This window comes from Neofelis nebulosa, chromosome 14 (genome assembly GCF_028018385.1).
Source record: "Neofelis nebulosa isolate mNeoNeb1 chromosome 14, mNeoNeb1.pri, whole genome shotgun sequence".
Taxonomy (NCBI): domain Eukaryota; kingdom Metazoa; phylum Chordata; class Mammalia; order Carnivora; family Felidae; genus Neofelis; species Neofelis nebulosa.
The window spans coordinates 14090340-14105113 of record NC_080795.1 but is presented as its reverse complement, the minus strand read 5'-3'; the positions used below and the strand labels follow the sequence as shown (position 1 = coordinate 14105113).

Sequence of the window (14774 nt, the reverse complement as noted above, 5' to 3'; positions counted from 1 at the left end):
CAAGTGAATGTAAATGAACTAATCATTTTATCATAACCTTTCTTTAATCATACGAAAAAGAAGGGAATTTACATGGCATAACAAAAGATATGCAAAACTTAATGAAAACACAATTCTCTTAATTTCTCAAACTTATTTTTATAGGATGCAGAATGCACTTGAAATGATTAAATGACTTAAGCTGATTCTTTTTTATTGCAAACTGTTTTAACATCAGCTTAACCCCCATGCATGGTATTCAAAAAGAACACAGCTTTTGAATTAGAAAGATCACTCGAGTTAAAATGAGGAATTAAGTATTGAAATTAGGAAAAGGCTGGGGTTTCTTCTGAAAGGAATCTTCAAGTACCAATATGTATAGAGAAAGAATACTAATTTTGGTTACATTTTCCCCCTTACTGTTAAATATACAAACTATAATACCTTTCAAAATAAAATACCCACGTAAGATAACTTTAATAAGAAACATTCAAACCAGATTTTGGAAAAATCGGAAGCAAGAAACTGACTGGGCCAATAATGTCTTAATTTGTGATTATTCAAACATTTGATGATGTGTCTCCTGCTGCAGAGCCCAGGTTCTCTCCCTTTTGGTCCCTACAGTTAAGAAATAGTTAGTTGTGCTATTGAGACAATCTGTGATCATGTCGTTCAGAGAAAAACCTTTTTGCCATACACTGACAGACCAAGGAGGAAGAGAAGGTAGGTGCTCTGAAGAAAACAATTACCAATTTTGAAAAGACAAAAGTGTTGTTGTTGTTGTTGTTGTTGTCGTCGTTTTTCCAAAGGAATGCTGCACCCATTTCACTTCGTATTAGAAATCCAGGTTAAAGGCACTGGGATGTACTCCTCACCTTGAATAGACTCCTCGATTACATGTGACAGCTGCGTCTGCTACTGCAATCAGCCTGCTCGCTGAGTGAGTGACACTTCTTACATAGAAACCTAATGTAAATTAAACAAGTTTGAATCCACTTATAATGTAACTAGTTTTATAAAAATATTCAGAGTTGCTAATAAAGCACCAAGAAAAAGAGAACCTCAGAGAGAGGACTCAGACCCTTTCTACAAGGTCACCCCTTTACAGTTTTGTCTAATAGGACCTCCAGAGTGACAACAGTCAGCTTTGACACGTCCTATCTATATAATCTTAGGGATACAGAACATTGCTGTGGTGACTATACCCAAATGCCAATTTTCAGTATAAATAGTTAAGAGACGTGTTACGAGATTTCATGGCTTACTCTTAAAAAGGTGAAATAGGTGCAATTTTCCTTTAAGAAAGTCTTTTATTCTGTAACATACCACTAATATTTTGATGTTCCCTTCAGTAAACACTGATATAACTACACTGGGACTACGAAAGAACTGTGAAGTAGCTACGATTATCTACAAATACTGTATTTTTTTCACTTGAATACAGTATTTGTACCTTTAAGAAAACATTGTACAAAAAAATTATATAAATGAAAGCCTCAAAGAAATATCTGTCACTAGATTTTTGAACTGAAGTGACCAAAGACCACTGTAAATGAACACATTTCTAAACATGATGTAAACATAAATGGAGTAATGCAAAACATCAAGGTATTCAAATCTACTATATTGCTATTTTCACCCTTAATGTATCTTTCTACATAGTCTCCTCCTTTTGGAACAGTAATATAAGGGGCAGTACATTATCTTCATAACCTTATGCCATCAAATCAGTTAAGACAGATGCTTGACGCGTTTAGTTATACAAAATCAATTTGTTTCAAGTTACAAAATTAATGTTGATATGTAATTAATGAAAAAAATAAGATGTTAAAAAGATAACTATAAGAATACCCAGATATATGCTGTATTCCCATTTATATAGATCTGATCAATAAAACATCAACACATTCACTTAGATACTGATTTAATCCATGGATCAAGGCCATATTTTCAAAGTATTTTAAGGATGCCAGGACACTGCAAAAGCTGGAGAAAAGAGTTGAGGAACAGTATATGCTTGCTAAACAAGAACTATTGTTTATTTAGCTAGTGAATACCTAGAATAATAAATTTTTACTTCATGATCGCAATCAGGCTCGCAAACACCCAGAAATAGGAATTAAGGGTTTTAAATGTAGTTATAAAGGTCATAAAAAGTCTGATTAGACTGAGGTACATTTACTCAAAATTTTGAGATTCATTAAGTGGTAGCAAACAAAATAATTCCTCAGACAAATGCACATTTTTCAGTATACATATTATTGGGGGAAGGAGGGGAGAAGAATGTGCATTAACTGGTGAAGTCCACCAAGCTGCATATCAATATTCTGTTACACCAAACGGTTTGAAGACAAGGGAAATGTTCTAATATAATTTCAGATTATGATTCATTTGGCTAAAATAGAGCTTAAGGTTGCTTTGCCATATTAAAAGTTTACTACAATAATTTTTCACATAAACATTTAGACTTGAACTCCAGGACTAAATATGGCATGATTATTTTGCTTTTAATCTGTCAAATAGCTAAAAATTGACAATTTAAAAACTACAACAAAGAAAAAGTTGAAGCATCATCGGACCACTTCTAATGGTTAACTGTTAGTATTTAACAAATTCAAAGAGTTAATGAATCCTTGCATTCATTCAGTCTTCTGTGCCTTAGCTAGGATGCATAATTACAAAAGACAGCAGATACTGGTAAAAGCTTCAGGACAGAAAGTGCTTGACGAAGTTACAGTTCTCAAGTGTGTTTGGTGAGAGTGTAAGGGCAGATGCGCTGATGAAAACCATTACAAGAAGAGTCAATTCTGTGTTAGAGTTCAAAGATGTCACCTTAAGCAGAAACAAAGCTTTAATAACGTCTTCTTTGACTTATTAGGCATTTCCAGAGTCTACATCATTAGTGTTGTAATTCTAACAGGACATCTTCATACGGTTATTGTTTGTTTCTATTTCTCTCCTGAAAGAAAAGCACAGAGAATTTTAATAAAATACTACCATTATTTAAAGACTGAAATTATTTGTACTATAATAAAAAGTTATGCAAATACTAATTTGAGTAATTAAAAAAGATTTACTAGCTATGCATACTATTGAGGGAGGATTACCACAAAACATTTTAAAACAAAGAACTTCAAACAAAAGACCCATATCAAGACAGCAGGACCTTCTCCACGCCCTATTTTCCCGTGAGATTTTAAGGTGAGAATATGAACATCTTTCTAGCCTTTTCATTGAGTTTTTAATGGTGAGGTATTAAGGCCTAAAAGGCCTCTGTGGCAATTTGAACTATTGGCTAGGTAGGGTTATGAGGAAAAGAGATGCATTAAAATGCACTAAAATTGGATTAAATTAAGAATTTAGTGTTAATTAAAAAATACCTTGATTCACAAACTTCCTCTATTATCATATTCTCATATTCATCATATTGTACTTTTTCATATCAAGAAATCTTTTTTTTTTTTTTTTTAACGTTTATTTATTTTTGAGACACAGAAAGACAGAGCATGAACGGGGGAGGGTCAGAGAGAGGGAGGGAGACACAGAACCTGAAGCAGGCTCCAGGCTCGGAGCTGTCAGCACAGAACCTGACACGGGGCTCGAACTCATGGACTGTGAGATCACGACCTAAGCCGAAGTCAGATGCTTAACCGACTGAGTCACCCAGGCGCCCCTAGAAATCTTAATATTTATTAATCATCATTATTAATTCCGTTAAGAAGTTGGAAATCCCTTGAACCAAAGTTAAACTGCGTTATATTTTCATTTTGTTTACTATCCCAATATATATCTGCGGTACTTCTGTCTGTGAAATAAAGAATGACTGGCATTGTGCATGCCTGTTAAATGTACGCATCATGTAGTTTGCACCACCTTGTAACTCAGTTCTCAAATTTTAGCATTAGAATAATCTGTAAAACTTCTGGAAACAGACTACTGGGCCCCTAGTGTGTGAAGCTGAACCTACGAGTTTGTAGTTCTAACAGGTTCACAGGTGATCCAGACACTGCTGGTCCAGAGAACACACTTTGAAAAAGACCTGTGTTTAAACACATTATAAAACTTTTTTGTTTTCACTACTCCCATTTTATTTTCCATGAGTAATACATGCTCTATAATAAATATGAATATTCTTGGCAAATGGTCAATTAGTTTCCAATCCTGTGACACCATCAGAAAACTGTATTTTAAATTCCAAAGAGAACTCTGTAAGTTATCTGTTACTAAATTCCTTTCTTTTTGACTTTAATATATTTCTAGAACTTAAATAACAGTATTTCATACAGAAAGCTAATAAAATAAATGCCCTCCTGTATGGTAACTACAAATAAAATCATTTCATACACACATTTCCACTGGGATATTCTAAAAGTAAATAAAACTTGGGGTGCCTGGGTGGCTCAGTCAGTTAAGCGTCCAACTTTGGCTCAGGTCATGATCTCACGAGTCATGGGTTCGAGCTCTGCTCAGGCTCTGTGCTGACAGCTCAGAGCTTGCAAACTGCCTCTCTCTCTGCCCCTCCCCTGCTCTTACTCTGTTTCTGTCTCTCAAAAATAATAAAAATGTTAAAAATAAATAAAGTAATTAAATAAAACAAAACGAAAGCACAGAGCTAGCTAAATCTAACAATATGAAGAAAAAAAAAGGGACAAAAAAGAGAATATGGTACCAGGAAGTGTCGTCTGATTGTATACAATCCCTAAAGCTTTTTAAAAAACATCCTAATTGGGGCGCCTGGGTGGCTCAGTCGGTTAAGTGTCCAACTTCGGCTCAGGTCATGATCTCACAGTTCCTGAGTTCGAGCCCCACACTGGGCTCTGTGCTGACAGCTCAGAGCCTGGAGCCTGCTTCGGATTCTGTGTCTCCCTTTCTCTCTGCCCCTCACCTGCTTGCTCGCTTGCTTTTTCTCTCTCTCTCTCAAAAATAAATAAAACATTAAAAAAATAAAATAAATAAAAAACAGCCTAATCATAAAGTTCAGTTCTAAACTAAAGAAAACAAATAGATTTGTGTGAAAAATTTTGAAGCCTGCTTTAATTAGCCAGATATAAAAACTACAGAAATTTATCAACTCCATGAAGAACCTTCAAACTACAGAAAAAAAAAAAGTCACTATTTAAGGATAAGTTAGACAAAGGGAAATTTAATTCAAGGGAGATGATCAGCTATAGCAATAAGGATCGTGTGTTATTTAAAATAGAAGTCAGAGATACTATTTCAGTTTCAACTGTAATCAACTATGCACTTTAGCTGAATCAAATTTAAAATATACAAATTACATACGTATTACAAGATAGCTATGTATGTAATGCGTAACTTCTAACTCAGTGGCCAGGAAAAGAGGAAAAAAAAAAACCAAAAACACATACATCAATACAACAGGACAGAAGGGTTGAGGGCAGAGCCTGAATGAACTAGATTTAATTAGAAAGTACAAACTAAGACAGCAGAAATATACATTTATAATCAAGCATCAAAAACTCTGTTCTTCAATGAAAATATTAATAACAGTTCAGATTTTTCAAAAATCCAGTTATATATGATTTACAAGAAAACAACCTAAAACATAAGGTCACAAAGTTAAAAGTAATGGAAAGACATATGACAACACAAACCAAATAAAGACTGATACAACTATATTAGTACCAGACAAAACTCATTTGAAGGCAAAAACCACTGTTGGGAGACAAAACGGTCACTCGATACTAAATAACAGATATTTTTAAAATAAGCTGCAATAACATTAAACTAAAAAAACAACTTTACATATATTAAAAGTTGTCAGAATTATAAAGAAAATTTGACAGGTTTGTCATTATAGCAAGAGAATTCAACACATTTCTCTAAGTAACTGGTAAAGCACATATATTAGTAAAAATACAGAGTGAATATACATGCTACAGAAAACCAAACCAATTATAGGGTACACAAAGAACAACCACAGAAGGGGACTACATGCTAGACCAGAAAGCAAATCTCAATAAATACCATGGTCTATGTCATGCACCTTCACATTTTCTGACATCAGTTTTAGGAGCAAAACAGATTAACAAAAAACCTTAACCACATCTGGAAATTCTAAAACCACTTCTAAAAAATCTCCAAAAAAAATCATGGTGGAAATTCAAAAATTTTTACATGAGTACAATAATGAAAATGCTTAGTCTAAGTCCCAACAAACACTTAGAAATTTACACATGTAGAACTTTAAAAAAAAGAGAAAGTCTGAAAAGTAATGAGCTCATCATCCAACTCAATCTGTTAGGAAATGAGTAATAAGCCCCCAAAAGTAGAAGGAATAAAATAGGATAGCAGCAGAAAATAATGAAACAGAAAACAAGAATAAAGAGAACCAGAGAATAAAAATTGGGTGTTTGGAGGGGGAAATCTATTAGTGTTTGGGAGAAAAAAAAACTACCAAGAGAAAAAATCTCTGGAAAGACTGATTTAAAAAGAAGATACATTAATAGCAAATGACTGATACAACTAAAAAATAAAAATATCATTAATGCCAATATGAAAAAAAGGCTTAAGACAAAACAACCTCCTAAAAGTACAATTTATGTACATACAATTTACCAAACTAAACTCAAGAATAAGTAGAAAACCTGAAGAGACTTGTAATAAAGGACTTTAATCAACAATAAAAAACCCACCCCCAAAAAACCCCACCAGTCTCACATGTTAAGTGTGTGTGTGTAATTACACCCCAACATGGGGCTTGAACTCACAACCCCAAGATCAAGAGCCACATGCTCTTCTGACTGAGCCAGTCAGGTGCCTCCAAGCTCACATAGTTTTAGATGTGCATTTCATTAACTGTCCCAGAACTGATAACTCTAAACTTACACCAACTATTCCAGAGACTAGAAAAAGGGGGAATATTTCCTGACATATTTTGAGGTTAGCAATACTTTGATACTAACAGTATCAGGAGAAGCATGAAAAAACTGTCTCCCGAGGATCTCCTAAGGGCTGTTTTGCTGGTAATAGACTGTAGGGGAGCAAAGGTGAGAACAGGAAAGCCAGAAAGGCTAGCACAGTAATAATCCAGTACGATAATAGCTCTTAGGCAGGGCTGGAAGATGCAGAGCTAGTGAAGAGCTTGGATTCCAGATACATTTTGAAAGCAGAGCCGACAAGTTACTTACTGATAGACTGATTAGACGTGAAGTGAGAAAGAGAAGTTTCACAAATGAGTCCAGCATTGTTGGCCTCAACAACTGGAAGGGCAGTGGTGCCCTATACAGAGATAGAGAAGGTTTGGGGCAGGCAAACAGCGTTATACTAAATTTAAGATGCTTATTAGACAACTGTGAGAAGATGTCAAACAGGCAACTGGATACATGAGTTTGGAGATAAGAGGAAAGGTCCAGGGTGGGTATACAAATTTGGAAGTCCTTAGCATGGAAAAAATTCCACCAACAAAACTCAGGTCTTCCTGAATATGGTCAACACCACCTCGGCTTTAAGACAACAAAACAAAACAACCACATTTACATTAACAAGATCTAGAACTGCACCTGACACACTGTTAATATTAAACAAATACTTGAATATAATGAGATATCTATGGGCATGCTATCAGCCATAGACCACTAGAAAAATGAGGCTAAGTGATGCCGAGCTATCAGTGATAGCTGGATAGAGGGAGAAAGGAAACCCAAATCATTCAAAGGAAGCCATGGTCCAGTACACCTACAGGACTATGTCTTTAGTGATAGTTCAGAAGAAGGCACTTAAACATATACACTCTTTAGGACACAATCCCAAAGTGACTCACAGAATTTTTATTTTTAATGATTGACAATTCAAAAAATAAGTTGTAGAGGAACGGCTTCTCCTCTCCTTTTCCATTAACAGAGCTAGGCCTCAAACAGGCAGATTCAGAGATTAGAGGGCTTTTGAGTCTGGTATAGGGCTTCTTCCCCACCTTGAAGTGAGTAGACACTGGAGACCAACATACGATCCTAAGGTCAAGATCCACAAGTTGGCATGTGGAGATGAGCTCCAGGAAGAAGTTTACTTGCCAACCCATGTCTTTTTGTTAAACCATGAGTTTCACAGATGAGCTAAGACTTCTCTACCTAGGAAACAGCTTGAAAACAAAATTTTCTTCAGTTTTCTGAGAGAGGCCAACAGCTTGCCTTTATACCTTAGAGATAAATGATTTACTTCCTTTTAATCACTGGTAGGTTTATCACTATAAGCAATATTTCAGTAACCAGACCTGAGGTTAAAAAAGCCACAAGGGAAAAAGTAAATGTGTATCTAAGACACCACACCATCCAAAAAGTAAATGCGAAAAAGCACTAGGAACACAAGTAGAGTAACACAGAACTGCAAAAGCAACCAGTGAATACCTGGAAGGAAAAAAAAAGAAAAAGCAGGCAGGCACTTGAGACCCAAATGCAAAAAGACAAACACCTTTGTTTACGTTAAAAATCTAATTTTCAAACTGAATATTTCAGTAGATGAATTAAAGAGGAAAATGGTCACAGCCTCATTTAGAAAGTAGAGTATTAAGTCCAAGAAATATCTCAAATTACAAATCAGAAAAAAAGAGCTGGAAATCACAAAGAAAAAAAAAATTAGAGAACTGTAGGGATCTAAGACAAAAGGAATATTCTAGAAGTAAAAAAAAGAACAAACACAAGAGCTGAATAAATAAAAAATTTCACGAATTCTTTAATACTCTTTCCTGCATGAGGTGGAGCTTGCTTTTCCTTCTTTAAAGTGTGGACTGCAAATGTCCATCAACTGATGAACAGATAAAGATGTCTCTCTCTCACACACACACACACACACACACACACACACACACAATGGGATATTAGTCATCAAAAAATAAAATTTTTGTACATTTTGTACATGTACATTCTACATGGAGCTAGAATGTATTATGGTAAGCAAAATAAGTCAAAGAAAGACAAAGATATGATTTCACTCTTATGTGGAATTTAAAAAATAAAACCGATGAACATATGGGAAGGAGGGGGAAAAGAGAAGAGCAGTAAACAAACAAGAGACTCTTAACTATAAAGAACAACTAAGGGTTGATGAAGGTAGGTAGGTGGGAGATGGCTAGATGGACGATGGGCATTAAGGAGGGCACCTGTGATGAGCACTGTGTGTTGTATATAAGTGAGGAATCACTTTAATTCTACTCCTGAAACCAATACTGCACTGTATGTTAACTAAAATTTAAATTAAAAAAATAAAGTGTGGGGCTAGACATACTGACTTGCTTCTAAGAACACCGTATGCAAAAGGAGAAAAGGGACATTTACATTAGAGAAACCTAGCAGATACAACCTTAACCAAGCAATCAAAATTAATATCACAGTAAGTTACATACGATCAGATGAGAAGGACGTATCACTTACGTAGTACTCTTCCCATAAACTCAGTCTAATCATGGCAAAGCATTAGGCAAACCAACATTGAAAGACACCTTATAAAACACCTGACCAGTAATGTCTTCAAAAGTGTTAAAGCCATGAAAGACACAGAAACTGTCATAGCTTAGAGAAGATTAAGGAGACATAAAAACTGAATACAAAACTGGTTTTCCAGATCTTGAACAGAAAAACTGGGAAAAGTGGGGAAATCTGGAAAAACATGTTTGGATAAACATACTATGATTACGTAACATGTCAATATTAGGAGAAACTACATACAGAGAAACATCCTGTATTATCTCTGTAACATTTCTGTAAATCTAAAAATTACTTCCAAATAAATGTTTAAAAAATCAGAGTGAGAAGTTAGAAAAACACAACTCCCAAATACATTAAGTATCATATTGGTGCAGTAATATGAAATACATAGATATTCCACAGAGTATTGTTGATTTTAATGGTTGCCCAGCTTCTCTTTTTATTGTTTACGAGAGGGTTAAATTCTGCCCCAAAGTTAAAACCAGTGAATTATCAGACTTAAATAAAAAAGAGGGACACGTTCCAAAAAAAGACAAGATTTTAGATGTACAATGACTGTAGTTAAAATATGTAATAGATTCAATTCTTCAGAAGGAAAATTAATTATTTACCAGAGTTAGAATCTACTCAGACTGGTTTACACAACTGAAAAATTTCACACTAGAGAGTAGAACAAGGGCAATAACAGATGGATAAAAGCCCCAGCTGTTCAAAAGCCTGTACATTTGTCCAGATCCATAAAAGTATTTTAATACTGAGATAAGCTTCTGACCTGCACTGTCCCAAAAACATGATCGATCATTTTGCAGTAAGAAAGCAAAACACAAAAAATGTAAAGGAAATAGATCAATTCTGTACTGTAAAATAAAATCAAAATTAAAAAAAAATCATCAAGGGAAAAGAGAATGATTATGCTTTGGAGGCTCTGTTCTACAAAGCCAAATCTTCGATTTTTTTTAATGTTTCCATGTACGTGAGACTTAACATTCTTGATCCCCTGCATGACCACACTATAATAAAAAACTGCTTTAAGAGATTCCAGTGCCCAAGTTTGTATTTATAAATTAAAGAAATATTTCAGGTTTGAAAAAAAAGAACAGATGCAGTCTAATAATTTATAATCAATTTATCCGTACCAACCAAAGATCAAGTAATCTCAAAGTGTACTATAAAATGAAAGAGTTAGGAGTAAGTTCAAATAGTGAAAAGTGGTGGACAACAGTCATAGCATACGTTAGTTTAGGTCCAAATGAGAGTAAGAATATGATTCTAAGAAGCCTTAGAACTAACTCATGTGTTTGAACTGTGATTTAGTTTCAGCAAAATAACATCACTCACTACACTAACTTTTTTGTTTATGTGTAGTCTTATTTTGGTTTTAGAGTTTTCACTTAATTTCACATTTAAGCCACACTACATTAAAATTAAAATCACACACAAAAAAGAAGCATAAGAAAAAATAAAATGGTCTCTATTTACAGACACTGTGACTGTCAGCCAGAAAATCCTCAGGATGTTCTATTAGAACTCCTAGAACTAATAGATGAATTTACAAAGGTCAGAAGATACAAAATATTTCTATAAACCGGCAACAAACAACTGAAAAGTAAAACTGAAATTACCAATTACATTAAAAAAATACCAAAATTAAATTAAATACACACACACACACACACACACACACACACATAAAATAAATTCTTCAAGAGACATGTAGGTCCTCAATACTAAAAAATATAAAACTGAAGAGAAATTAATTATGTTTGTCCAAGCAGATTAAATTCCATAAAGAAAGGGCTATTTATCTTTAGTGGCTTACTAGTAACCCTTGGTATATATCTGCTGGAATGAGTAAGGGATCCCAGTTAAGAAAAAACCATACAGGAACTAAATATATGGTGATATAGGTTGACCAGAATACAAGATGTAGATGTGTGCTAGTAGATTCCTCACACAAAATGGCTGATCTGGGGACCCAGGAACAGAAGGTCTTAAAGCCAAATAAAAGGAATCCACACACAATTCTATTTTGGAATCAGAGTTTGGTCTGTTTACAATAAAATGAAAAAAATAAAATTAGTACATTCCAGACTTTTAATTCAAAAGTGGAATTGTTAACTAGTAGCTTTCTGTTACCTTAGTTATTTTATTATATATCCTATTATCTTTCCTCCATTCCCTTTTGTTATTTCAAATGCAAAACAGAACACATCAGTATTGAATATGTAATGCCTAAGAGTTGAAATGCCTTTCTATAAGTTCAAAGTTTTCTGTCAAGAGGTAGTGAAGTGAGTTTCACTCAGAAATTAGAGTGCAATATAGCAAGTCAATTTCTAAATTAAGAAATTGCACATACAATTTTTAAAATAAATCATTAAGTAAACTGGAAAGATAATTCAACAATTTAAGTTACTTCCTGAAACTTAAACAAGATAATTTGTATCACCTAAACACATATGTTCATGAAGTAATAATGTATTTGCTGCTGAAGAAAAGTAAGTGAAATACCCATCAAATTTAATGATGACTGTTCATACTGTAATAGGTATGAAAGAAGTATCTCCCAAAGATCTAGCATGAACCCGGTGAACTATAGATAGTTCATTTACTAAACTTCTAAAATTCTTAACCAGCACCGGAACAAAATACAGCCACTATTAACTCTCCTATGGCGCAAGAACCTTAATCTGAGAAAAAAATAAAAACAAATCAGTACCCTAAAATGTTAATCAGAGCACGTCGTTTCCCCAACTCTGGCTTACAAAGACTATTTACCAAGTGCAAAACACAGTATTACTACACTTAAAACTGTATCATCTTGACTATACAAAAATACCACTCAATGTTTTATCAGAGAATTACTTAAATACGTAATATAAAAAGTTTATAGTATTGGGGTGACTGGCTGGCTCTGTCAGTAGACACATGAATCTTAATCTCAGGGTCGTGAATTCAAGCCCCACGTTGGGCATGGAGCCTAATTAAAAATTAAAAAAAAAAGCGTATGGTATCCACTGTGACACATCTTGTGCCAAAAACTATTTTCCAAAGAAATATTATTCTTCAAATTTTATAGTAAAGATGAAAGCAAAAGCAAAATTTTGTTTCTGCTAATCATAATCAACTCACTCAGTATAAAAGAAGTCCATCCATAAAAAAGTTTACCGAAAGGTAGATGAGAACAGACTTCGACTAATTCTTGATCTTAAAGAACTATAATTTGATTAATGGGAAAGCATTAAACTAAATGTTCTACTTGAGAAAAAGATGTATAGAACTGTCAGAGAAATGTTCACTGTTGTCACAGGTAGTGTTACTGTTGAAGTGAGTTCTTATATATTAACAAAAAATGTGGTTACTTTGAGACAGACTATCATCTCATCTCAGAATCAAAAGTATTCCCATTATGAAAAATATTATTGGAGGTACTAAAATTTGCTCTTTCAAAATAACTAACAATATACAATGGTATACATGAGCAAAATGCATAGAAGATTCTAGAAATTAAAACAACTTAATAGGGATTTTATTATCATTATGTCTTGCTTGTTTTGGCATAAACTGCAGGTCTTCATCTGTTTCTGAGAGAACAGGTAAATAAATGCCTTATTTAGGAAGTCACCTCAAAGTTACAGGCAATTGAAAACTCTAATTTCTACAGGGAAATAAAACTAAAAATTTCACTTGGGATTAGGTTTCCTGATAAGGATTTATAATCAAAGAATATCTAGTAGGATCTAAATGACTCACATTCAAGTACAGCAGAAGTAATATTTCAATAAAAAGATTATCTAAATAGTCAAAAGTAGATTCTACTGCTGTGCAGATTACTCATATTTATCTGTACAAATATACTCAGAACACTATTAGTTCTTTGTTTTCTTTCTCTTATTTTGCAATTAAACTAGCTTTATCATTAGAAGTAATATATACAAATAGCAAGTTCAAGTAAAAAGTAAGCTCCTGTACCCACCTCTAGCCCCTTCTAAGTTCCTCCTAATGGGTCGCCACTATAACTTTAAGTAGCATACTAACACATAAATTTCTTGTTCTTTCAATACGAACACTATCAATTCCCATTGTATATGACAGGTAATGTATTACAGTGGACGTGTTATATTCTCCTTCTCTTCCCCCCGCCTTACACTAGAAGCCACACTATTTTTAGTTTTAGTGATTGTCTTTATGACTTTAAATAATATGCTTGAGGCACAATTGCTTGATATATCATCTTTAAACAATCATCTGTTACCTTCAGATGAGAAAAACAGTGCATTTATTTACCCTTCCTCAATTCTTTCTCTCCTTCTATTCCATCTCATAACATTTTGTTCTAACTATAATTAAATTGTCCATTTCTACAAATGGGAAAAACAATCAGCAGCATTTATTATGCAACTTGAATAACTGAGTACAGAGTTCCTAAATAAAAAAGTACAGCAATTTAAACCAATAAATAAAAATTCAATGACATTCAAACTTTCCCAAAGGAAAGAGATTCTTCAAAGCATTTACTCCTTCAACAAATATTTAATCAGCTACTATGTGCCAGTCATTAGGTGCTAGGGATTCAGCAGAGAACAAAAGCAAGCCCTGCTCTCACAGAACTTATGTTCTGTGAACATGATTACTTAGAAACTTTTTATTTTCTTTTAGTTAGAATTTTATTTTCTTTTTAGCTTCCTTCACTTCTCCAAGGTCAGTGGTTCCCCACTGAGGGCTCATTTCATCTGTCAGGCTTTAAAGACCACAGTGGAGATGCTTATAGTCCTGAGATACACTACATACAATGAAGACCTGTCTGATACATAGAGTCTGCCCCTGCTGAGAGATACTTGTTCTAGTATAACCAGTTACCAGGTATTATCTTTCTTGAATACCTTTTTCATTCTGCTAAAAAACCTCTTCAGGTTACCTTCTCATGAAGGATATGCGGCTACTCTTGTACACCTGAAATCTTCTTTAGTTTGTGTTTCCCCTTCACTGATATAATGGGACACTGACCTTAAGAATATAATTCCATATACCCCATTCCCCTCCACTCTAAGAGTTTCCATAGGAGTATCCAGAGTTGTAGATGGAAAAATTCTGATAGTCTGATTCTCCTTCCCTTGTAGAAGGCAATTTGTCTTTTGCTCAGGAAGTTCAAGATTTTCTCTTTATCCTATCTTTAATTCTTTTCAATTGGAAATAATGCTGCTAGTCACTCAGCTTGAGCCCATTCCCACTGAAAACATACAACCTTTGGCTCTGGGCATTTTTCTCTAACCATTCTTCCCTTTGATGGTTTTTTTCCTATACTCTTTCAACACTCCTTTAGAAAGACAGTGGGCGTCCCCTCTTTCCATCACTTGT

At 34.1% G+C, this 14774-nt stretch overlaps 1 protein-coding gene across 6 annotated transcripts in view; it reads right to left on the bottom strand.

Moving 5' to 3' along the window:
- Positions 1 to 2807: 2807 nt before the first annotated feature.
- Positions 2808 to 14774, bottom strand: part of YTHDF3 (YTH N6-methyladenosine RNA binding protein F3) — a 36972-nt gene continuing 25005 nt past the window's right edge. For all 6 annotated transcript variants that reach the window (XM_058699682.1, XM_058699685.1, XM_058699684.1 and 3 more), the window contains one exon: positions 2808 to 2938. Coding sequence is in view for 1 of the 6 variants with exons in the window: in XM_058699685.1 (XP_058555668.1) it covers positions 2915 to 2938 (24 nt within the window). In the remaining 5 variants the exon portion in view is untranslated. The remainder of the gene's footprint in view (positions 2939 to 14774) is intronic.